This window comes from Haliotis cracherodii, unplaced genomic scaffold, assembly GCF_022045235.1.
Source record: "Haliotis cracherodii isolate W230 unplaced genomic scaffold, xgHalCrac1.p SCAF_2, whole genome shotgun sequence".
Classification (NCBI taxonomy): domain Eukaryota; kingdom Metazoa; phylum Mollusca; class Gastropoda; order Lepetellida; family Haliotidae; genus Haliotis; species Haliotis cracherodii.
In genome coordinates this window covers 49,238,509-49,262,507 of record NW_027266275.1, presented here as the reverse complement: position 1 = coordinate 49,262,507, position 23,999 = coordinate 49,238,509, and the positions used below count along the sequence as shown (strand labels likewise).

The window sequence follows — 23,999 nt, the reverse complement described above, 5'->3', positions numbered from 1 at the left end:
AACTAAAACAGCATGTTTAATTGCCTTCGACTCACAAGTAAGTATCGATGCGACAGGACAACTGCACACGTCAGTTGAATTGCGATCAAAGCGTGGTCGGCTTATAATGTAGTTACAGAACGACTCGTCGTATCCAAGGTAACGAAAAATAGCATGGTTAATGCTCTTCGACACACTAATTATCGATGCGACAAGACAACTGCACACGTCAGTTGAATTGAGATCGAAGCGTGGTCGGCTTATAATGTAGTTACTGAACGACTCGTCGTATCCAAGGTAACAAAAAATAGCATGGTTAATGCTCTTCGACACACTAATTATCGATGCGACAAGACAACTGCACACGTCAGTTGAATTGCGATTGAAGTGTGGTCGGCGCATAATTTAGTTACAGAGCAACTCGCAGTATACAAGGGACAATGTCGAACGCGACCTGATCTAACTAGACATGTAGCTCAGAACGATATCGAGGTCCCAGGCCGGCAGTCGGAATTAATGTGACTCATCTTCAACCATGAAGGCACGTAGAATTTTCTGCAATTCCGGTATTTTAGTGAGCCTGTCGCCCGTAGGAGACGGCTCGTCTAGGTAGAAGGCGACCCTGATCGCCTGCCGATGGAGCCATTCTACGACCGTCTTCATGATCCGTGTGATGAAGTCTTCCCCCTACCGGTAGCTCGTCTAAAGGTAGTAGACTCTGATGGCGGGGGAAGGGACCTCACTACCTCCCCCGCTGGCTCGACAGCAAAGCAAGTGGTTGTAGCTGGTGACGAACAGAGTGTCCATGGATCCCCAATGCCTGTCTACTACAAGAATCTTGGAGGGCGCTGGTTTCTTGAAGAGTAGCCCCCAATCCAAGTCCCTACTCATGGGTGACAAAACGCATGCTATAGATCGGGTAACGTGATCGACCAGGTGGTTTGCTGAAACTCTGCCCCGGCAGAGCAGAGGCAAGTTCTGGTCCATATCGTGAGCCATGGCTGTGAAGACATCGGGAGGAGAAGACTGAAGAGACTGCGGCGTATCTCCAACCTTAAAGCCAGCACACGTCGGTTTGTCATCATCTTTTGATAACTCAGGCAGAAAAGTGAGATAACAAAGCCATAGCCAGGCTGTCGTCACAATCCATCGTCGACGTCGATTGTGTAGATGTAGATAAAGGTACTGGTGTAGTGGTCGATGGTCCATGGACCTCCGACGTAGTTGAATCCTTCTTGGTCGACACCGTCGAGGCGAGTACCGCCGTCGTGATCTGGGCTTCAAAGCCGGGTCGATATGAAAGTGAGACGAGGGTGTCGATCTCTACGACGCTGTCGCCACAATCCATCGTTGATGTCGATTGTGTAGGCGTAGATGAAGGAACCGGTGTGCAGGACGAGGGTCCATGGACCTCCGACGTAGTCGAACTCTTCTCGGTCGACGCCGTGATCTGGCCTATCAAAGGCAGGTCGATATGAAAATGAGAGGAGGGTGACAATCGATCATTATCTCGACGACGCTGATCTCCCAAAAACTCCCTTCGAGAGCGTCGAACGTCCCCGTGGGGACGAAGGCTACGATCTCTAAATGTAGAAGTACTACGATCCCCATCATAGTTATCTTGCGAATCGAACTTCGGACGACCTCGAAGGCGATGAACGTCCTCGTGTCGTTGACTGTCTCTCGACGAGGCACTCGACCTGTCGTCCCGGGGCGGAAAACGACTTGTAGAGTGGGATCCGTGTTCACTGTCGACCTATCGTAGGACGAGAGACGGACAGACTGAGGACCGTAGTCCCCTCATGGTCCTCGTCACGAGCCGGACCCGCCGTAACGGGGGTGGCTGAGTGAAGCTCTCGATCAACCGATTGACGAAGATCAGTCGTGCGGGTAGTATCATCAGTAGGCGAACGGTCACGTGTCTTGTCGAAAACGTAAGTTGACTGGAGCGGGTCGTTATCAACTGATTTCTTGGGTGTGATTTCTTGGCCGACGCGCCACCCCCAGGGCCAGATGTAGAGGCTGCAGAGTCCAGGGATCCACCCGATGACCTACTCTGCTTGTAGCGCTGGTCAGTAGCCCGCTTCGCCAACGCACGAAGATACCAATTAAAGTTTATTCTTTACAACGTTTATCCCATGAACACGTTGAAAATCCGTCCTTAGTTGTGCAGGAATGACAATACTTGTGAGGATCTACTTTAGACAGTATACGTTGACACGAGGCAGAAAAGCCCGACATGTTGCCACGTGTATAATCAAGTAAAACAGTGAAACACGTGTTGAACACAAACAATGGATTACCAAGGATTACATTCAAGGAGTCTACAGGTAAGACATATTATTATTACTGTATTAGAACAACAACTGTAGACACACGATAAGTACTAATAGAATACAAACTAGCAGTTATCGCGAAAGTCCTTCTTGAGCGACCAGCTCAGAGGCGCGCTGAGAGATTTGTGGCATGTCATAGGGAGGTGCGTGCGCAACCAGACGGAAACAAGTTTATTGTTTACATTCCAGCTTCTGGCCCTTTTTAATGTGCGACTAGAGGTATGAGATACCCATTTGTACGACTGAAAACAGACTAAAACAGAGAGTTGTGATAAATACAGATTGGATAGATTGCAGATGAAATGTTACATGTATTGATCGGCAAAAAAAATTATGAGTTTGAAAGTATATAATATGAAAAGATACACAGAAAACTTCATGCAACGCAAAAGCTACAGGTGTCTTAAATAAACATAAGCATGTTAAAAATACCTAGCTACGAATTGCAAACAACTTTACTACCTTGGAAGGTTAACAAATGTAACACAAATTCAAAATGGCAGAAACAACGAGCCACATGGTGGGAAAAAAAGACTTCTTTTTACATGAAAATCACCCACTTATTAATACACACAACAGTGATAGTAATATGAAAGGTATTCATCACAGGTAAGGTAAGGTAGGCAGTAAATGCATTAAAGAGTAATGCAGTTTACATAAAAAAAAATTAAATTGCCTGTTATATGTCAACATAGAGTTTTTTTGAGTACGAATGCGAGAGCCTCGACGGTGACTGGTTATATTGTTCCGTACGTAAAAAATATCAGGCTTTAACAATCAGCTGTACCAAAGTTGGTTAATATCAATTTAAGTATATATAGTAAAACTGCAATTAAAATAAAACGACATTGGAATATATCATTCATGATAAAGTAATTCTTCCAATCATTGCATTAAAATTCTTTAAAGTATATTATTGGGAAACTTTGGATCAAGTTACCGGTACATTGTGAGAAAATGTTTGTTTCCGGCTTAGTTGAGGAGAAAGTACACACGGTAATCCTAATCTCTAAATACAAAACAATACCTAGTAGAACTGGAAATACAATTTAAACAGTAAATCATCATTTCTAGTGATGTTATATCTCAAATTTCAAATTTGTATTGACCAAGTTTGATATTACCTGTCCGTTTTCCTGACTTTGTTGAAGGGATACAGTGTAAACAATTTCTGCTCATAATACTTGTTTTTTTCCCCCAAAATAATACTGAATACCCTAGAGTTGGGAGCATATTAAACATCCACGAAAATAAGTATTATTTATTGTTTATTGACCTGTTTACACAAGAGTGGCAATGCTGTGGTGCCTATCTAAAATTAAAAATATAAGATTAATCCATTAAATGCCATTCAGTACTCCAAGTGTACTCTTCAGTTTTGCCAGTACTCCTATATATTGAAATAATGAGGAGTACAAACTCCTGATGCTGAAAAATTATCTTGAGCCCTGCCGTCTCAACTAAGGAATGGATCACAGATTCATTCTCGAACCCCCCAGGATGATGTACAGACTGTGTGTGTTTCCAATGAATATCTGTTTGTTCACCATTGTAACTTGAACAAAATAAATAGTATATCAGCGCCAACTGTGTCTTAGCCTGCTGTAAAGATGACTAATTCACCCAAAACCATAAAACAGACTGATAGACACTATGACACTATGATTTTGTCAGTTTCCTTTTTGTGTACTAAACATCACATGAGTGATAAAACCGTCTTGCAACCATGTTCAGTCGAGGCTGACGGATGGCCACTTGATACTCAGTCTTTTGTCGTGAAGCTAAGACACTGACTACTCCTGTGGACAGTTGGCTCTGTCGCTGGGCAGGGCACGTAGATACCACTCTGTCCACGACCCATCGTAGATAGACACATCCTCCTTGCCACACTGATAAGCTGCTAGTGCAATACAACATGCAGACACTCCTGAAAAAAAAAAAATGTCATTTAGGTTTGCTACAAAGAAGAAACAAAAAAATAGAGGCAAGGCACTGTAGCTCTCCAGGACATGTTGTCAACAGAATAAAATGTCAACAAAGACAGACAGTTAACAAATGTTGCTGTCAACATTAATGTTGAAATATTTTCTGCATAAATACTAAACTGTAAAAATATTCACAATATAGGTCATGATCAGGAGAAACATACATGCCCTCAGTTACCTCTGTCCAGCATTTTGAGAGAACTGAAGAGTACAACAAAACAAGGTCAAAATTTGTAAAATCTAAAATATCTTCTACATTTGTATACTTATCCTGCATTACTCCTTAATGCATCTATGGCTTACCTTATGACAAAGAAAGACAGTGCTTCGTGATGGTCCTGAAGAAGAATGTTGTTTCCATCTACAGTCGACTTTTTGCAGGACCCATCGCCGCTGTCATGTTACAGATCTTGACTTCACAACCAATTCACATTCCTGCTCATCACCCTAGCTATCAAAATGATTTTTCTGAAGCCAGAGTGGGAAGGCAAGTCTGCGACAAGTGGGCCCTTAGACATAGTTATGCAGGATAAGTGTGGCAGGGCGTGTAGTCATCCCACAGATGACATCCTTACCTTGGCAGCTTGTGTCGGGGTTAACCTCTTTGGTCATGTGGACAAGGCGTCCGACCTCGGTAAAAAGGTCCGTGGCTCGAATCCCATCACGGGACTCGGAAATTTTATGGCCGCTACATTGGCGCCCAACATGGGGCTGAGCACGTTCATATTAAATTTGAGCAAAATAAGCCTCAGTACACTACTTTGCGGCCCGGGAGGTGCCTTCTATTGACGGGGGAGTATGTGGCAGGGTGTGGAGTCATCCCACAGATGACATACTTACCTTGTCAGCTTGCTGACGGGGTTAACCTCTTTGGTCATGTGGACAAGGCGTCTGACCTCGGTCAGAAGGTCCGTGGTTCGAATCCTATCACGGGACTTAGAAATTTTATGCCGGCTACATATGTACAAATGTAAAAAATTATTTAGAATTTTACTAAATTTTTACTTGTCCTGTATTAATCCTCAATGCATCTGTATAAGACGGTATGTTGGTGGGTATATCTTCAGATGTAAAAAACCTCAATAATTATAAAATCTTCAAACGACAAGTTGTCATGGAAACTGTATTGTGAATATCACTAAACGCCGGACAGTAGGGCTGGTCTAATCTTATTCAGAGAGAGTGCATGAGAATTGAGCAAAAGTCCAAGTAAACAAGAGGTGAATTGGAAGATTAGCATAAGCTAAAATCTTTACAAAGCCAAAGCTGAAAGTCTCCCTTTTGGGCGTGTCAGACTGCACGGGATGGGTAAGACTGGCTCCGGACAGGAAGAGTTCATTATTTCTGTTGGGGTTGGTGACTTGCTGGGCCACAATCAGAGGGCAAGAGCTACGAAGTCCTTCAACGTCTTTGAGTGACACGTCCCAAAGATAATGGCTGGCGAAAACTATGTCGGACCTCCAAAAACATCCTTCCACGATTGCTCTAACAGAACAGTTGCTGTGTAGAGCCATGGTTGAGGACTGTTCGCTCTCGGTGGATCAAGGTTAGTGATCTCATAAGCCTGCAGGATGACTGCGAGTAACCCCAGAATGGAGTTGCAAATGTCTTTGGTATGAATAACTGTTCCCGTGAACCATGCCTAATCTTGGAGTGCTGGATGAAAACTTGTAGTTCATGTACAAGGCACAAGAGATGTTCACCCTCATCTTCGACCCCCACAAACGTAGAGATACAGTTGAACTTTTGCGCTTTGAACGACAGTGCATATGTCAACCTGGAAAAGTCTTCATCTAGCGCCCTAACCATATCTTTAAGCATAGGATCCTCTTAGTCCATGAGCCAGACCAGATATTGGTACCACCTGGGGTGGCAAAATCTAAGTATGATTTTTTGAAAGTCATATATCCATAGATGAAAAAAACCTTTAAAGCAATCCAGAACTCACAGCTAAGTGGTAGTAATCACCACATAAAGGGGGACCCCAGAGTCGAATCCACGGGACTAGATTTCAGGGTAGGGGAAACCAGAAAGTGGAATAACTTTACAAGCAATAGTCATATGGTGAAGTATGACCACTCAAAATGTTGGTAACCTGATGCTCTACATGTTGGTATGTAATATAGGACTAATACAGTAAAAATGTAGGTCACCAGAGGTCAAAAGGTCACAACATTTTACCTCAGCTTAAAATATTATCACCTACCAGAAAATATATTGCAGATGCCACACCAATGGGACTTTCTTAACCCAAATCGGCTATGATTGAAGCCAAGCAGTACCTTAATCTGTTTAAAGTCTGATAAAAGGAACTCTATTATCTTTTATGGTGTGGTACAGAACGGTTTTTGGTACATTTTAAAACGAATGTCATCATGCGCTAAAAAGATGTAAAATTGTATGAGGTTGGGCTGCTTGAAATAAGTTTACATGAATTTATAACTCTCAACTCCAAATTAAAAAGGCCATGTGCTAGATGTAGTCAGAAGTTGTTTTGAAGATACATTGTTCTGTTTTTTGGGCTCACAAGATTAATCTGAAGGTCAAATTGGGGTCAAATTTGATATGCTAACCGCAATAACATAAAATGCAGTAATCTGTTGCATAATGAATATTAATATTTGATAAGATCACACAATTAGACTCAAAAACTATTTTTATCACATTAGCGTTAGAAACTTAAGTCTTGATTATTGTAGACAGAAACAAGAGTGGTCACATATGAGTCTTCATTGTACACTGTTGATTACTCATCATCTTGACCATCATCAACATCACTCGCTTCAAATTCAACCTCGTCCTTAACTTGCTGATTGCTACATGTCTGTAATTTGCAAAGGTATGTTTATTTCATGTTATACTGAAGGCAGGTACAGCTCTCCTCTATGCCCTTCTTTAAACAGTTACATGCAACCAATTCCAACACTGTCACAGGAGCAGGTGGTGCATCCCCCCCCCCCCCCAAAGTCAATAACCAAGGCCCCACCCTCCTCCTTCCAACAATGACCAACAGGAAAAGCCTCCATGCTCCTTTTCCATACTTGATAATTGTCCCCCTTGCAATGGTTCTGTGGTGAAGGGGCGCAAGGTTCAACCTGTTTTGCGCAAAGAAAAAGGAAGCTGAATCTTGGCAGCCTCCTTTTTCTTTGCACAAAACAGGTTGAACCGCAATTCACTTCTCAATAAGTGTCCTTGTGCTGTATAGACAGCACATTTGTGACTCTAGTGCCTTGAACAGCTGTGGTGAAACTTTCCAGCTTGTGCCTACGCAAGTCAATGTGTTGCTGTGTATGTCGCTGGTGAGGAGCCTGAGGGCCGTTCCTCTTCCAGTGAAGCAGCTGACGGTATCACAGCTTGTAAACGGGATAGCCTAAAAGTCAGGCAATTACGCAATACATATCTCATCTTCAACATCTTTGTTGTATGATAGTTTGTTACAGTTGTGTACGAGGGCACGGTTGGCCAAAGTCGTCGTTTGCGCTGCAATTTGCTATGCAGAGTAGTGTCCCTTGGGCACGCCAGAAACCTATGACAGTGTGTTCGAATCTTGGTTCGCCCCAATTATGTTTGTCAGCACTATACCCACGCTCATGGGTTTCACCAAAGTGGTGAATGTCTAATACCTGCATCACTTTGGGCTTTCCTTCCACATCAAGATGACATGCCGTGATATAACGGGAATTATACTATTTAAAGCGGCGTTAATACCAACTCACTCACTCACTACTCTTGTGTACGGTTCCGTTTGGTTAACTGGGTTTGTGTTGTGATAACTTCCGGCTTAAATTTGAAGTATGTTTAGAAGAATGTTACTATGTTCAAGCCAAACATCGTGAATATATCATGCAACCGAATTATTTTTCAGGAGAATAATTGAAAACTAAGGGCCAACATGTTGATTTCCAATGTATCAAGAAGCAAAGATATTATACAGGTGTATAATCTCTGCAGGAAGTTAAAACAACTGTCAATACAATAAACCATGCAGAACCATAAACCGACGTATGAAACGGTATGAATCATATTTTACATACAGTGAACTACTTGAAACTGTGCTCAAATCTGCACAGCAAGCACGATACATGTTATTGTGAAGACAACTTATTACAAATATCTGATATCAAACCCGTTGTTTTACATGTGTTGTTTATTGAACAAAGTCATGCTTCATAGAAGCCTGGTATTTAATCATGTTGAACAATAATTTGCAATAGCAGTGTGAAGGGAGAATGTCTGAGTGCGCTTTACATGCTTGACCTTAATTCCTCCCTGGAACCATTCTGGCTGCCTGAATAACATACGATACATTACAAAGGTAGTGCGCAAAAGTGCTATTCGGGTAAGGGAGATAATCACTCACTCTCAGTGATACAGCTTGAATAAGATACGATGTACAGCATTGCAAGATCACGTGTGATAAAGCTCTCTACCATGTATACTACACATACAGCCAAAGGAGATAATCGCTCAGTGCGCAAAAGGTAGATTTGTTAGTAAATTTATTGAACCTAATAAAGTCGATATATTTAATTTAATATCATAGATACAAATATAAAATTTTGGAGTACGATAGTCACATGTTGTCCTTGTACAAAGGCATTGAAAACTGTTCATTGTCACGTCACATAAGGCCACAAGGGTGCGCTGAACTCAGTATCTCGTGTGACCGCCCTTGGCAGCAATCACAGCTCAATCACCAGCTGTCAATGGTTCTGTACATTCTATCAATGTTTATTTGTACAAAGCTGTTTTATGTATGTACAGAAGTGAGACATTAATAAATTATTGTCTGTCTGTCTACAATGTATACCGTACAATTAAACCGATTACACACAGAAGCTTCACTTTGAGCTCCTTGTTTTCTTTAAATACCGCGATCTGAGACACTATAAAGTGGTATTTAGGTAGACATAATACTTGTCTATAGATGTAAACACATTTGATGTTACATTTGTGATGTTTAAGTTGATTTTGAGAGCCCGAGCCAAGTCGGACCCAACACAAGCCAAACACTTCTGATAGAGACTATGTTGAGAATGTAGAGGGAAAAGGGCTTCACTTTGAGCACCTTGTTTTCAGTAAATATCTGAGACACTATGAAGTGGTATATAGTTAGATATAATACTAATCTATAGATCTGAATCCATGGCATGATACATATATGAGGTTTAAGTTGATATTCACACTGGAACAGTCACTATGGAGGCCAGGGACGCCTGACAAGTGCAATACTCACAATTGCGTCCGATGCCGTAGTACGCGGTGGTAAATGAATGTCGTTCCACCCGATGACGAAGATTGAGTGGGGATGACTGGGTAATGGTGCCTGGGAGTGCCCTGCAACTGCAACATCTTCCTCACAAAATGACGGGACTGCTGTAAAATACTTTTGTGAGTAACCTGTCTAGAAATGGAGAAGAGAAGGTACACAAGGAGTTCACCCTCATCTTCGACCCCCACAAACATAGAGATTTGTGGAATTGTGAAGGACCGGTCGGGTTGGCCTGGTAGTTGATTTTTTCGCTGTGAAATCCTAGCTCAACCTGAGATGTACCGCTCCCTGCGTACCATGCTCAAAACAGACACAGGTGATGTCAAGTGCATGTACCTCAAACACTGCCGCTGTGGCTAAAGCCAAAAGAAAAATTGTTTTCTATGTCAGGTCATAAAATGAGGATGCACTGAGGGGCTCGAACAGGGGTCCACGCAATCCCACACAGGGGACGAAAGTTGGCTTTCTTATCCTTAAGCCAGAAAGAGCGCAAAAGGGCCTGTAGTTCCGAGATCTTGGTTGTGATCCTCTTGACAGCCAATACTGAATTAAGCACTACCAAATATGTTGTAATGGTGCAAACCCTCCAAGTCTATTTTGGTGCGCAAGTGTCAGAGGTATTTGGCTAAGAAATGAGACAATCTTGATTTTTTTGCCTAACAAATGATTTCAAATGATTGCCACTTGTCGTTCAAAGTGAACACAAGTCCCGCTGTGGGTAGTGCCAAGAGAAAATATTGTCATCTTGGTGAGGTTGAAAAGCAATGTTGCGTGGAGTGGCTCGAACGGAGTTCCCCACAACCATTGAAGTACCACATTCAGATCCCACTCAAGGGAATGAAGATTGACCTACTTATCGTCAAGCCTAAAGGAGTAATAGAGCTTGCAGTTCCGGTACTTGGCCAAGAATTGAAGCGATGTTATAGTGGGATCTTGAGCCTTTTCTTTACAATAGGTCTCAAATGATAGTCACTTATCATCATAAATGGCTCAATTCAAAGGCCTATGTGCCATAGCAATGGCCTTAGCCGCTCATGCCACATAGCCTTTCTCTTTGTAAATGAACCAGGTGGTGCCGATGAAACCTGCCTGGCGTGGGGTGTGGTCGCATGCTGTGTGAATGTACTAGCAGGTTGGGCCACCCTGGTAGAGGTAGTGGATCGCTTCCTGAAGGTTTTTTAGGTCCACAAAACACCCTATCGCTAGCCACCAAGGCACGATCAAAATCAGAGCAAGGCTACTGGTTGCCCTTATGTTTTGTATCACCTTGGGAAGAAGTACTGGGCCCCGTTCCTCAAAGCGATCTTAGCGCTACGATGATCGTAAGCCTATGTTAAAGTATGGGACTTACGATCACCTTAGTGCTAAGATCGCTTTGAGGAATTGGGCCCTGGGGTGGATAGTGTACGCTCTTAACTCTACCAAAGGAATGCTAAGTGCAACAACCGCCCATACCTGCGGATCCAGTACAGGAGAGATGTACGATTGGATCTGGCAGTTGTGACGATGTAGGGTTGACCTAGGCTCTGACATACAAGATGGAATGCCTCTGGGTGGACCTTCCACTCTGTGGGCGACACTCTCTCTGGCCTGGATAGGGCATCTGCCAGCACATTCTGACACACCTCCTAAAATATTCGACTCGATCGTCCACCAACTGAGGTGAGTCCTGAGGTGAAATGACAAGCTCTCTGATGTAGGTTGCACAGAACTGTTGGATCGGGTGCAAGTGCCACCAACCCTTGGTCGTCAGGTGAGCAGAACCAGGAGCTGTGTAATGGACTACTGAAGTCAGGTAGCAGATTGTGATTAGGACTGCTGTAAAATACTTTTGTGAGTAACCTGTCTAGAAATGGAGAAACTCAATGGAGAGAGAGGTTTAGCAAAAATTACATTTGAAATCTTGGAGCGCATACTTGAGTGCAGTCCAAGCAACATGGAAGAAGATCTTTAGTAGATTTCTTGCCACGAGAAGGTTAAGCTAAACTTGAAATTGTAGTTGAAGTTGACTTGTACATACCGATGATAAACTCAAAGTTTTAACATTTACAAACATTTACAAGTTTCAAAATACAAGTGTGAAAAGATACTTAAATATACATGAAATGTTAATACCTAGCCGAGAATCGCAAACAATAATAACTACCCCACACGGAGGTTAACAATCTAAAGCAAATTCAAAATGGCGGACACAACTAGCCACGTGGCAGGAAAAAGACAAAGTCCTTTCACATTGAAAAAACCTACATATTAACACACATTAAGGTGAACGTAATATGAAGAGTAATACATCACACATCAAAGATGACATTTTACGTGGTAGCAGAACGTTAACCACAAAATTAAGCCAAAAATTGGAGGACCAAACGTAGCACAACTTCCAGTAAAACGACGAGCAGGAATGTGAATTGGTTGTGACGTCACGATCTGTCAAATGACAGCAGTAATTGGTCCAACATTTTTCTTCACCCAGGACCATCGTGAAGCACCATCTTTCTTTGTCGTAAGGTAAGCAGTAGACGCATTAAGGCGTAATGCAGTATAAGTATATAAATTTAAGATACTGCAACAAACAATATACATTTGTGTTAAATCCAACAAGAAACTTTAAATAGATTTTGTAAGACCAGTCACACTGACAGATGTAGGGGCAATGGTTAGGTAAGACCAGTCACACTGACAGATGTAGGGGCAATACATTATGAGATCCATATCCACAGCTCCAAACCCCAAGCACATTCGGTTTGTCTGCCGGGTGGTCAGTCAGTATTCACGGCTGAATTGAAGCCAATTCATCATGCACTCAAACTCATACCGGAACTACCGGAAGCAAAGGCAGTCGTCCTATCAGACTTGCTTAGTGCACTTCAAACCATCAGCGGCAGAAACTCAAACTCCAGGCTAAACACAGTCAATAATATTCTATATGAATATACAAAACTATCGGACCAAGGGCAACAGGTGGAGCTGTTTGGATCCCGTCTCACATAGATATTCATGGAAATGAAAAAACAGACACACTGGCAAGCCCACTGGGACGCAAAATTCAACCCAAGATCCAACAAAAGCCAAACTCATACTCAAATGAAAGGAAAGTTGAAATTGCCATCTCACACCTCAGACTCGGTCACAAAAAGCACTATGACAAGGTTGGTCTTGCAATCAACCTGAATCCATTGGTCACGTTACTGGAATGTCAAGACCACGCCCCAGCCCAGACTTGGTTAAAACAAGAATTGCAGTTAGATTTGCTATCTGTCATAGATCTCCTAAAGCCAAGAGATGCAATAGCGAAGGCCAAATCATACGTATATAAAAAGAGCAGGCAAAGATAAAAATAAAATTATATCAATATACGAAAATAGAAATCATATCAATACAAAAACAGAAATTATGTGAATACCCAACTCACAATAGATATGTGTACCCTACTCACACACACGAGTCCCAAAGAGGGACAGGTCAGCGAAATTGCTAAGGCAGAAGGCGACCTCTTAAACACTTAAAGCAACAACAGGAGTTACCAGATCCACAGGATACAGTCACAGGTTTTGAAAGGTCTACGTTTGCAGAGGCAAACAACTGCTTCAGTTCAGTCGCAGTCTTCATGGTCTTCGTGTCAGGATCAAGCACATCCATAAAGGGTATGTTTATTGAACCGGGAATGTGACCAGGCTTGATGTCTGAAATGAACAAAAAGCATGTTTGTTTCTACATAAACCTGACATGTACCGATTATCAGTCAAGCAAAGTGCTTGTAGAGGGCAGGTGAGAATGGAAGCTATGAGAAAAAGATCAAAGGGCCAATCAACAGCTAGCTGGCATCTGACCTTACACTAACATGTGTAAAAGGGAGTCCAAATGCCCAACAGTATTTAATTTGAATATGGCAGATTGTGATGTAAACCTAGATAAGGGAAGTCCAAGTGGAGTTGGCTGACAAGGGTACAAGAAGTAGATGTTAGTCAGCTCAGACTAAACTGCCAGCAGACAAATACAACATGTGATGTACCAAAGGTGAAAGGAGAAACTTCAACTTGTAGATGTGAAATGATTGGGGTGATGAGGGGAGCATGTGACAACCGACCACTCATCAAAAGAGACATGGATTTCAAAGTCAAAACTACCCAGACACAGCCACTTGTCTGTTAGTCCCAAGACTACTGTAGTACGAGTGAAAATCAGGAAGGACAAATCGTTTTTCTCACATCCTAGTTATATAATTACTATTAGGCTATGAAAGAGCTCTTATTGAATTTACTCATGATTTCTATTCCTTTTGCCAAATGTCTTTTTATTACTGTGTTTGCATACGCCATCCTTCATGTAATCAGTACAACATCAATCCTGTTTGAACAGCAATAATGACAAAATAATAATAAACAGAAACAGAAAGCAAAACTTCACACATTTATTTGAAAATGTATTTGTGTCTCATTCATAGCACATGCATCTTTTGTTTTTGGGGCGGGGGATAATAATATTCCTGCTAAACTGCCTAAATACTGAAAATTATAGAATTCAAATAATAATATGCAACAATGTATATTATTTACCATTAACCCCATGAGTCAAACTCAGTGAGTGACTGAGTATGGTTTAACATGACTTTTAGCAATATTCCAGCAATATCATGACGGGATGAATCAAACTGAAAAAAGAAAATTATAAATATGATGATTTCATAAACTGGTGCTTGCATACTAAGAAATGCACCACTATAGCCTATTCCTGGTCAATACCAAAGGAAAACTGGGTGCATGCTAAAACAGCAACTCAGGAAAAACTTATCTCACACATATAAATAGACGAGAAGGATTGATGTACTTGTGTATACATATGCTTTATCAATTGGTAAATTTCATGTTATCAATCATACCTTCTATCACGGGCCCATGCATCTTACATAGCGGGAGGGGAAGTCTTCAACATTCCTGCTTATTTCCCTATACCTAGCCATAGAAAGTCCAGTGCCACAAAACATGATGTGTCCTCTGGTCACATTCATCACAGTAGTGTTCCTGCTGGCTTTTGAAACTGTCAGTCCTGTTGTACTGGCAACTCTAAAATTTACCAGTCAACCCCAACTTATGTCTGTCCCAATTTTCAATAAATGAAAAAAACATATGAAAAATACCTGGTTTAAATACTTCCAACATCATCATGATCAGGTTCAATGCAATGACGTCATCAGTGAAGTAACTTAGTTCGATCTACACGTCATTCACACAAAGTCCAGTCACAATTTTCTTTTCTTTTTAATACATCAAGACTAGATCACTACAAATATACATGTATATTAACCCTCGAAGCAAAGTGAAATGTTATTTCCTTGCACTATAAATATGACAAGGAGAAACCCTGATGGTAACAGACAAGCTGACTTCGTTTGAAAAATATACTGTCGATGTTTCATTCAACAACAAAGATTTATAAGGTACTTTGTTTGTTTGTCCAGTGACTGGCAGTTACATGAATTACTGGTCCAAGCCTAATTTTACCGAAAACAAAATGGTAATTAGCGGTAAATGGGAACACTGATCAGAGGATACAGCTTGTTGGTTTTTCCTGACTGTCTTCGTACATATAACACATCCATTAGGTACTTTATCTAAAGTTGGCAAACCACATAATGTATTTTTCGTTAAAGTTGCAGATATTAATACTTGTCAGAGGGCAAATATATATTTTCACACTTTCCTGGCAATATATTTTCACCGGTCGGGCAAGTCGGCGATATTAATGGCACACCCCTTAATGTTTAACATAAAGTACTAATAATAAAATAAATAACCTTGAAACATCTTGCAAAGACAGACACAGACACACATATTTAGATACTTAAACATGTATAAGTTGACTTCTTGTCATTGCAGACCTTGGAAGCTTAATAGGTAAGATCAAAGTTGGATAATGTATATATAAACTTTGGCAAAAAGTTTGCTAATTTCTTTACACAAAAGGGTAAAAAAAGTTCTAACCTAATATCTTTATACAAGGGACATAACACAAGAATATGCATATAAATACAATACCTAGGTTCTTATGGTACACTCTCATATCGCCCTACATCTATGCTGAAAGGTGCCCCCCTAAATCTTAATTTTACATAGGTGTTTCTGTGTCCACAGGGTAGAGAACAGCGCTTCTGTGAGTTTAATTTCATTCATAAAAGTAGCCGTTTTCGTTTTGGCCCAGGTCACGTTTTTGCCATACGTTTTCCTGGTGTAGTTGTCTTAGCGATCACTCTTGAAAACTCCTAACATTGAGTAGTATAGGGAATGGGGGTTCTGGACCACTTCCACTGGAGCCTGATTTATATACCTATACAACTACTACAAAGGGAATTTTTTATGCGAAAATGATGATGCAATTCAACTATCGTCATGATTCGTATTAAAAGAAACATCAATATTAATTAATAATGGATAAAATTTACTATAGCCCACGAGGATATTGGAAAGGTATAGGAGCAATACAAAAATTAGCCACCACGGCTAAGGTATCTATAGATGTGGCCAAGGATTGGCTAAAGAAACAAGCTAAGTTTGATATTTTTACTGAGTTCTTCATTCATTTTACTAGGAGACCAGACTATATACTCTTTTTCGAAATTGGAAAGAAACAATTGATGACCGTATTTGGTTGGTATGACATCACTGATATAATATATACCCTGTGGTAATTCTCGCCATTTGATTGGCCTGTAATTCTCCATTATTATAGACTTGTGTAAGAATTCATTTAAATGTGATCCAACGATAGGAAACAATCTATTTTTAATCTCCAACCAGTTCTTTGGTTTTGGCACGGAATAATTGACGTGCTTCTTGTCTCCCCTGTGCTATGAACTTTTTTTTCTCGTCTTTGCTAATACCACTGGTCTTAAGAGAATTGGATCGAATCTCCTGCTTCATTGTATTTGGTTAGTTCTGACATCATTAAATGAAACTTTTCCTCGGATATCTTACAATCAGCCAGTGCTGTTGAAATATGATCCTCAATGCTGTTCAACTTTGCTTGGGCGAGTATCCGAATATTATAATGTTTTAATGCTTTCCTTTGCAACTTACGAGAAATAATTTTTATCGCTATTCCTGCCAGTCCTGAGACTCCAGCCGCTACTACCATACCATGTAGGATTGGTGCGGGGATTATAGTTGATAATAAACCAACACCGGCTACACTGAGTCCCATGCTAGCTGTTACAAGCGCAGTGTCAACTCCTTCGAGAACATTCACAGCTCTGCGATACTTTTTATACAATCAAAGTCTAAATTCCCTCTCCTACTCTATTCGATGTTGTATGTCGGTTATTTGATGTAATCGAAATCCATCAACAGTATCCATCTTTTCGGATGCTTCATCGAGCACCGGATATAAACTCATAATGTATATTATTATATCATATAATAGTCTTTAATTGATCGTCCTTAAATGTTTTGAGAGTATACATCAACCTTATTAAATGTATATTATACGGCATAAATATCTTAGTAAGAGAAATGCTTTCACTTTAATTAACTTGGACCCCCTCAACGGGTGATACTTCCACATAAATAAAACTACAACATCGACGCTCGTGTTTCTTGAGCCATTAATTGATAGACCTGGTAATATCTCGAAGGCATCTACCGATGCATCCCCAAACAAGACTTCAATAATAAGTGTAGAAGGATTAGGTATAGCACTCAAGTTCTGTTTTATATCATTGAATTCAGTAACCAAATTTAAACTAACATTTTTTACTGCCGGACGAATCAATAACATATGACTTGGGTTTTCTGGCAGGGGGGCGATTAACACACTTTTTCGTTTTGAGGGGATATAAGCCCCGAGTACGATCCCACTATTCATTATCTTAGTTAATTGATGTCCCTTACCATGATCATCACATATGGTGGGGCAATGACGATATTCAGTAGCCACTCGATTTGTTCTTCGACCATAGTCCATTTATTATCATCATTGCGAGTAAGATTGTATGAAGTGTTTTTATTGAGTCTACTAACCATGCTAACGTTGACATCACTTAAATCTCCTAGATTACCTGTGAATACAACTTCTTTCCGCTTGTATACATTATCTTGTAAGTGTAAAGCGTATAACTTGCCATTGGTACCGTGTTTACTGAATACTTCTGTGTCTCCAAGATCGGAAAGCGCAATTGTATTACATTGTCTAAGGTTATGCGCTCCAGGGCCCGATGAATCAACCATCATTTATAATATGGAGTGTTACACTCAAGTATCCTATATGTACAGGTTGATGTTTTACATCTAATACAGAATTTTTGAGATCTGAAATAATGCCCCGCTTTAACTTTTTATATTGTATTTTTCATCTTTGACTGGAATAGCTCTGAGCAGAGTTGAAGGACTTTCGAGTTGAATATTATATGTTGTACTGATCTGATCAAGATGGATGCATAACTCTTTATATTGAAATAAATCGGGTAATTTAACTCCATGCGATGTTCCGTTGGATTGTGTTACTTCTTTTTGTCCAGAAAATCCAATTGTATCTGATAAGTACCGGATCAGATATAGTGTAAAAGCCTCCATCTAAAAATAACTTATTTTTTTCTCTCGCATCACTTGGTCCAACGCGAGTAATATGTTACATTGCATAGAGCGACTTCAAGTTGCCCAGCTGAGTTATCTATAGTATGAAGCAGTTGAATAGACTGGCCATTTGTTATTCCTGGGAGTGTAACATACATATTAAATATACAAAGATATTATATCATAACTTAAATATGAAATCAACTTACCTGCTTACATTACGAATAAGTCGATTTTAGTATGTGCCTCTTTTTCGTTAAATTTCCCGATATCTTTGAAAAATACTGGGACACGGCAACCAGCGATAAAATGGTGCATGACTGGTTCCAAAATCCAATGCAATTTTGGCAAAACCAGTTAAACTTTGCCATATGATGTGCCACAACAGGATGTGGTGTATATCTTTATGCTCCAGGATTTAAACTGAATAAGTCTATTTTATCATTTCACGTGTACTATCAGATTAGACGTATACTTAAAGAAATTAGTGCTCCATTTCCGCAGGATCGAGCATGGAATTCACATTCCCTATACTACTCATTGATTTGTTTATTCACTCATTTGGCTTGTTCATGTCGTAGAGACATATTGAGAAGGGAGTACTTTCTATGCTTATGTGCCCAAGCTATGTATACATACACAATAAACAAAATGTCTTACTTTGTCTAGGTTCAGGAGATATTCCTTGGAAGCGACCAGGGGCCCTCGCATCAACTAGCTGGAATTGTTTGTCATCTATGTTTCTTTTCACATCTCCAAAAGATTTCACAAACGCAGGATTAAAGTTGGCCTTAAAACGGTTGATAGAAACGGACCGTGATTCAGATGAAGTAAGGTTGTTTTCTCTGCACCACTTTGGGAATCCTCCATCTAATACAGAAACTTTGGCATGGCCAAAAACTCGAAATGTCCACCACACACGTTGAGCAGAAAAGAGCCCAAAAAGTTCATTATTATCATACACTATAACGTGTGTATTGTTCCCAATGCCGAGATCTCCAACATATGCTTCGAACTCGTCTGGGCCCGGTAGCATATGTCCAAAGGGGGAACTTTTGTTAGCGCACTCATCAATGTCGAAAAACTGAGCGCCAGGGATATGTTTTTGCTCAAATTCAAGTTTCCCGTTTCTCCCTGACGTTGGGAGATGCCAAGAAGCATCAATAATTCTGATACATTTAGAGTTGGATATTATGCTTCCTGCCAACCACTTTGTAGAAACTAATGCCATTACACGATCCATGATTTATACTGAGAATATTGCCGTTTCAATTAAGTGTATTATCGATGTATTCCGAAATTATAACATATCTTTTCCCGATTTACTTACATGCCTTCTCTCACAGGAGAGCAGTTAATAGGGCCTATAACTTACACTATTTGAACAAAAACGATTTCAGAATACCATTATGGTAAAGGTTTTTATAAACGTAACTTCGCATCTAGATGGATTTTATACATGATTCTAAATACTACTTAATAATTTCATTTTGGTTTTACAATAACACTCATGTTTACAACATGTTAGCCCACTCGGATATTTATTATTCCGCTGTTGGTGTTGTCTTTTGTAACATAAACTGGATTCGACGGGTGAGAGCTTCGCTAGACTGGTTCCCGATCGAAAAGCGGAACAAGTGCAGCGACACCAAGCGGAGGATCCGGGAACCAGTCTAGAGCTTCGCGAACGGGCTATCGCTGTGAGGAGCTTGCTAACCTCGTGTGACTCGACTGAGGCTGATGTGATCGCATACATCAATATACAAATATCCGAAAGCACCAAAAGGTGACACAGTACATGCCAACACTATGGACATGTCAATTTATTACGATAAGATAATTACAAAACGATAATGTAAGATTAATACTTTCTTTTGAAATATGCGAAATGTTTTTACTTGTTAGTGGAGACCCGTCATAGTTGTCAGACCCTTCAAGACCACCACATTTATTTCAGCATCACAGGTCAAGGGAACAGGGCCAAAACTTAAACATGATTTTAGACAAGTGCACTTGTGACTAGACCTTGGGACCTACTTATACGGATATATTCTATTTCTTTAAAGATGTCGAAACCGGAATCTGACCTCAAAGAAAGATTGAGAAACCTCTTCAAATTCAGCAGAGCTCCAGCACCTTTGACAGCGCATAGAACTCAAACAAAAGATATCGTCCTCACTCCTGATGTATTGAGGGTTCGTAAATGTTTTATTTGGCTAACGAGTGCTGGCTAAAACGGCCCAGGCAACAGTGCAGTGCAGTATCGGGGCTTTTGCGCTAACACCTCATGTTAATAAAAACAACACCATTAGTTGCCTCTTATGACGAGCAAAGTTGCATTTTATGATGAGCATGGGTTGCTGAAGACCTATATTAACATGAGGTGTAATATATATATATATATATATATATATATATATATATGTATATGTATATAGGCGACTAATGGTGTTATTTTTTTGCCTCATTATTATAAACAACAACTTGAACAAGATCATACAGCTTGGGTTCCATCTTTACTTGTTGACAAGCTTACCGAAGTGAATTCATGAGCACGACATGTGACTTCACTCAACATAAGTTGATGTCATTACTCTGAGCCAACCGCGAAAGGCCATGTGAGGATGTGGAAGTAATTAGCATACACAACACTCCTTCCCTTTTAATGTACAACCCAATTATGAAATAAACTATGAGTGCAAAACGTGAAGGAGTAACGATAAAGGTTAATAACACAAACAGTTTTAAGATCAAAGTTTGTTAACTCTTTAAGGTTCTTTATCACACAGGAACAATTTATGTCACACTGCAACAGTTTAATTTCACATCACAGGTCCAGGCGTTATGGGGGTCGTCTCTCTCACCTGGGGTAGCGTCTCTGCTCACACTGCTCTGCTGTTGGAGTTTGAGGTCCCTCAGACTGCAACGTAGTTGATTTCTCAGCCTTGGAAATAGGTTTATCATCTGAAATCTCTGGATAGATATCCAAAGATTTATTTTTGATTTCAGGTATAATTTTTGTTGGAATGTCATGACCACAGGTTGTTGAACAGTTTCATTTGATGCATTGATAAGGTGATCAATGTGCACATGAATTGAATGTCCAATTACAATTACATCCACAATGTAACTCACTGGGCCTGTTTTCTGCATTATGATTCCTGTTACCATCTTGTCATTCCCTCGGAATCTTCTTACAGCAACACAATCACCAAGAACAAAGTGTCTTAATTTCTTCATGCTATTTTTGTGTTGTTCTTTTTTTCTTTCCATGATATTTCTTTGTAGACTAGGTTGTAGAAGATGTAATCTAGTTTTGATTTGTCGTGACATCAGTAGCTCTGCAGGGGATCTTCCTGTCGTTGAATGGGGTGTAGAACTGTAAGTGATCAACATTCTTGTCAACTGTGTCTGTACATCATTTCCTTCCGACGTTTTGAGATTGTTTTTCAGGATTTGAGCAAACTGTTCAGCAGCACCATTGGTTTGAGGATGATATGGAGGACTTCTCTAGTGTTGAATGCCATTCATTGTCATGAATCTAGAAAATTTGTCTGATGTGAACTGGGGGCCATTGTCAGATTCTAGTACATCAGGTATTCAATCTTTGTTTTGTAATGGGAGACATGATAGTAGGTCAGCGTTAGCATGATCTTCAGTCCTTTAAAATTCAATGTCGTATGTGTATGCAGAGAGAAAATTAGGGCCCATCTCTGCATTCTTGCTGCAGCAAGAGTAGAAACAGCCTTCTTTGGTCCTAAAATGGTTTGTAGGGGTTTGTGGTCGGTGACTAGGGTGAAATGTCTTCCATAAAGATATTCATGGAACATTTTGACTCCATAGACTAAGGCAAGTGCTTCTTTTTCAACTTGTGCATAGTTTTGTTCACTCTTTTTTAATGTTCGTGAGGCGTATGCAAATCACAGCTCTGAGTCCGTAGTTTGAGGCATCACATGCTAGTTTCACTGGAAGTTCATTGTCGCAATGTATCAACACTTTGGCAAATATGAGAGCACACTTAGCACTGTTGAAAGCTTTATCACATGAGGTAGTCCACTCCCAAGGAACAGCATCTTTCAGTAGATTATTCAGTGGATGAATCATTGTTGATAGGTTGCCATTAAAACGTGAGTTATATTGTAGCATTCCAAGAAATGACCTGAGTTGACTTTGATCCTTTGGAACAGGAGCATCCACGCAATTGCTTGAACTTTGTTTGTCAGAGGATGGAGTCCATTCTTGTCAATCTTGTGCCCCAAATATTCAATGCTTTCTTGCATAAACTGAGAATTCTCAGCTTTGATTTTGATGCCATATTCTTCAAGTCGTGATAGAATATCGTCCAACTTTCTTAAGTGATCCTTTCCCGCTTTACCTCCAACCTCAATATCGTCTTGAAATGTGACTGTACTTTGTAGACCATGCAGAATCGTTTTCATTGTTTCTTGAAATATTGCTGGGCAATTTGCTATTCCAAAGGGTAATCTATTGTAGAGTCCTTTGTGTGTGTTGATTACCAGTAACTTTCTAGTTAACAGAGTCACGTGATCTACCGGTGGCGGCAGCCATGAATTTGCGCTGGGACGAAAATCAGTTTATAACTGATATAATACAAATTAAGTTGGGTTTTGAGGTTGAGCAAGTGGATAAGGACACACAGAAGGCTCTGGGACGAGATGGGAGTCACTACTGAGGTGTGGAGGCAGAAAATTGGAACTTTCTGCCCGAGAGGCAAGCGAAGGTGCTCTGTGCACCCCGGTATAAGAACACCAAACAGGTTACTGGTATGTGTACGCCTTGCAGTTCTGACACTTACGTTATTGATAGCAGCTGGAGATGTGGAGTTGAACCCGGGACCACCTTAACCCCAACAAAGTGACAAGGTACAAACTCGTCTTTCATCCAGGAATATCAGCGGCAGCATAGAATGTGAGAGATCAACGACGCTGGAAGACCTCGCCAAAACGCTGTTCTCAATACAGGACCAAATTACCTCCCTTGACAGGAAAAATGATTTGTTTACATTCGACTTCAACCAGAAGATGAACGCACTTGAGACTGAGAACAGAGATCTTAGATTCAAACTACATCATATGAACCTGAGAATGGAGAACATCGAGGCACAGTCAAGACGAAATAACCTCATCGTCCGTGGAATTACGGAGAAAAAGGGGGAGACATGGGCGTCTACTGAAGATAAGGTATGAAACTTTATTAACGATGTATTACAGCTTGACATGTTTGATAAGATTGGGATTGAAAGATGTCATCGACTCCCGTCGAAGTCTAAATCTGGATATCGGCCTATCATCGTGAAATTTACGGCATTTAAAGACAAAACCAACATTCTGCAAACTGCTAAAAGGGTACTTAGAGAAAGCAGTGACTACCGAATTTCAGAAGATTTCTCACAACGTGTACGATAGACATTAGATCTAAACTTTTTCCTCACATGAAGAAAGCGAGAGATGATGGTTCTGTTGTCTATATGAACTATGACAAGTTGATTTTTGATGGTGATGTGTTTGTGTATAACAAGGAATGTGACAGTGTCCAGAAAGTGGGACAAAGGAGGAATTGGCGACCAACGTCACCTACAGAATGGACCGTACAATCAACAATACAACATAGGATCTTGGCAGTGTTCCCAATTACAGAAAAGCACAAAATGAACTCTTACAATGTTAACGATGGTAAATTCACAAAACCAATGTACACAATATGTTCTTGGAATATCCATGGACTTTTATCAAAGTTGATGTATCCTGATTTTATTTCATTTTGTTCACAATTTTTATGTGCTCTGTTTCACTGAAACTTGGTGTGTTGATGAAAATAAACTATACTCATTATTTGATTCTCA

At 40.4% G+C, this 23,999-nt stretch overlaps 2 protein-coding genes across 5 annotated transcripts in view; one reads left to right on the top strand and one right to left on the bottom strand.

Moving 5' to 3' along the window:
* Positions 1 to 2,549: 2,549 nt before the first annotated feature.
* On the bottom strand, positions 2,550 to 19,490 carry LOC139469201 (3-mercaptopyruvate sulfurtransferase-like). Of its 3 annotated transcripts, XM_071251334.1 has the most exons (4): positions 18,797 to 19,490; positions 13,097 to 13,255; positions 4,436 to 4,501; positions 4,164 to 4,242 (listed from the first exon to the last, which is right to left on the bottom strand). In XM_071251334.1, coding segments are annotated over exons 1-4 (810 nt in total). In that variant the 5' UTR covers positions 19,380 to 19,490; the 3' UTR covers positions 4,164 to 4,240. The 3 variants fall into 3 exon arrangements, with proteins under 3 accessions (XP_071107434.1, XP_071107436.1, XP_071107435.1); XM_071251333.1 differs by lacking the exon at positions 4,436 to 4,501 and having other exon boundaries at positions 2,550 to 4,242; XM_071251335.1 differs by lacking the exons at positions 4,436 to 4,501; positions 13,097 to 13,255 and having other exon boundaries at positions 2,550 to 4,242.
* A 51-nt stretch (positions 19,491 to 19,541) lies between these two features.
* Positions 19,542 to 23,999, top strand: part of LOC139468165 (tuberin-like) — a 179,242-nt gene continuing 174,784 nt past the window's right edge. The window contains exons 1-2 of one of the 2 annotated variants that reach the window (XM_071249953.1): positions 19,542 to 19,548; positions 20,203 to 20,331. In XM_071249953.1, coding sequence (XP_071106054.1) covers positions 19,546 to 19,548; positions 20,203 to 20,331 — 132 coding nt within the window. In that variant the 5' untranslated portion in view covers positions 19,542 to 19,545. Of the gene's footprint in view, positions 19,549 to 19,853; positions 19,923 to 20,202; positions 20,332 to 23,999 lie in introns of those variants that run through there. The other variant, XM_071249954.1, reaches the window with a different exon arrangement.

Excerpts from the sequence above, each read along its gene's own strand:
- LOC139469201 (XM_071251333.1), bottom strand. The coding sequence starts at position 19,379 with ATGGATCGTGTAATGGCATTAGTTTCTACAAAGTGGTTGGCAGGAAGC. Across the intron at positions 13,256-18,796 it reads ATCTCCTGAACCTAGACAAA|ACATCAAGCCTGGTCACATT; the intron begins GTAAGACATTTT and ends TGTTCATTTCAG. Across the intron at positions 4,243-13,096 it reads GACTGTATCCTGTGGATCTG|GAGTGTCTGCATGTTGTATT; the intron begins GTAACTCCTGTT and ends TTTTTTTTTCAG.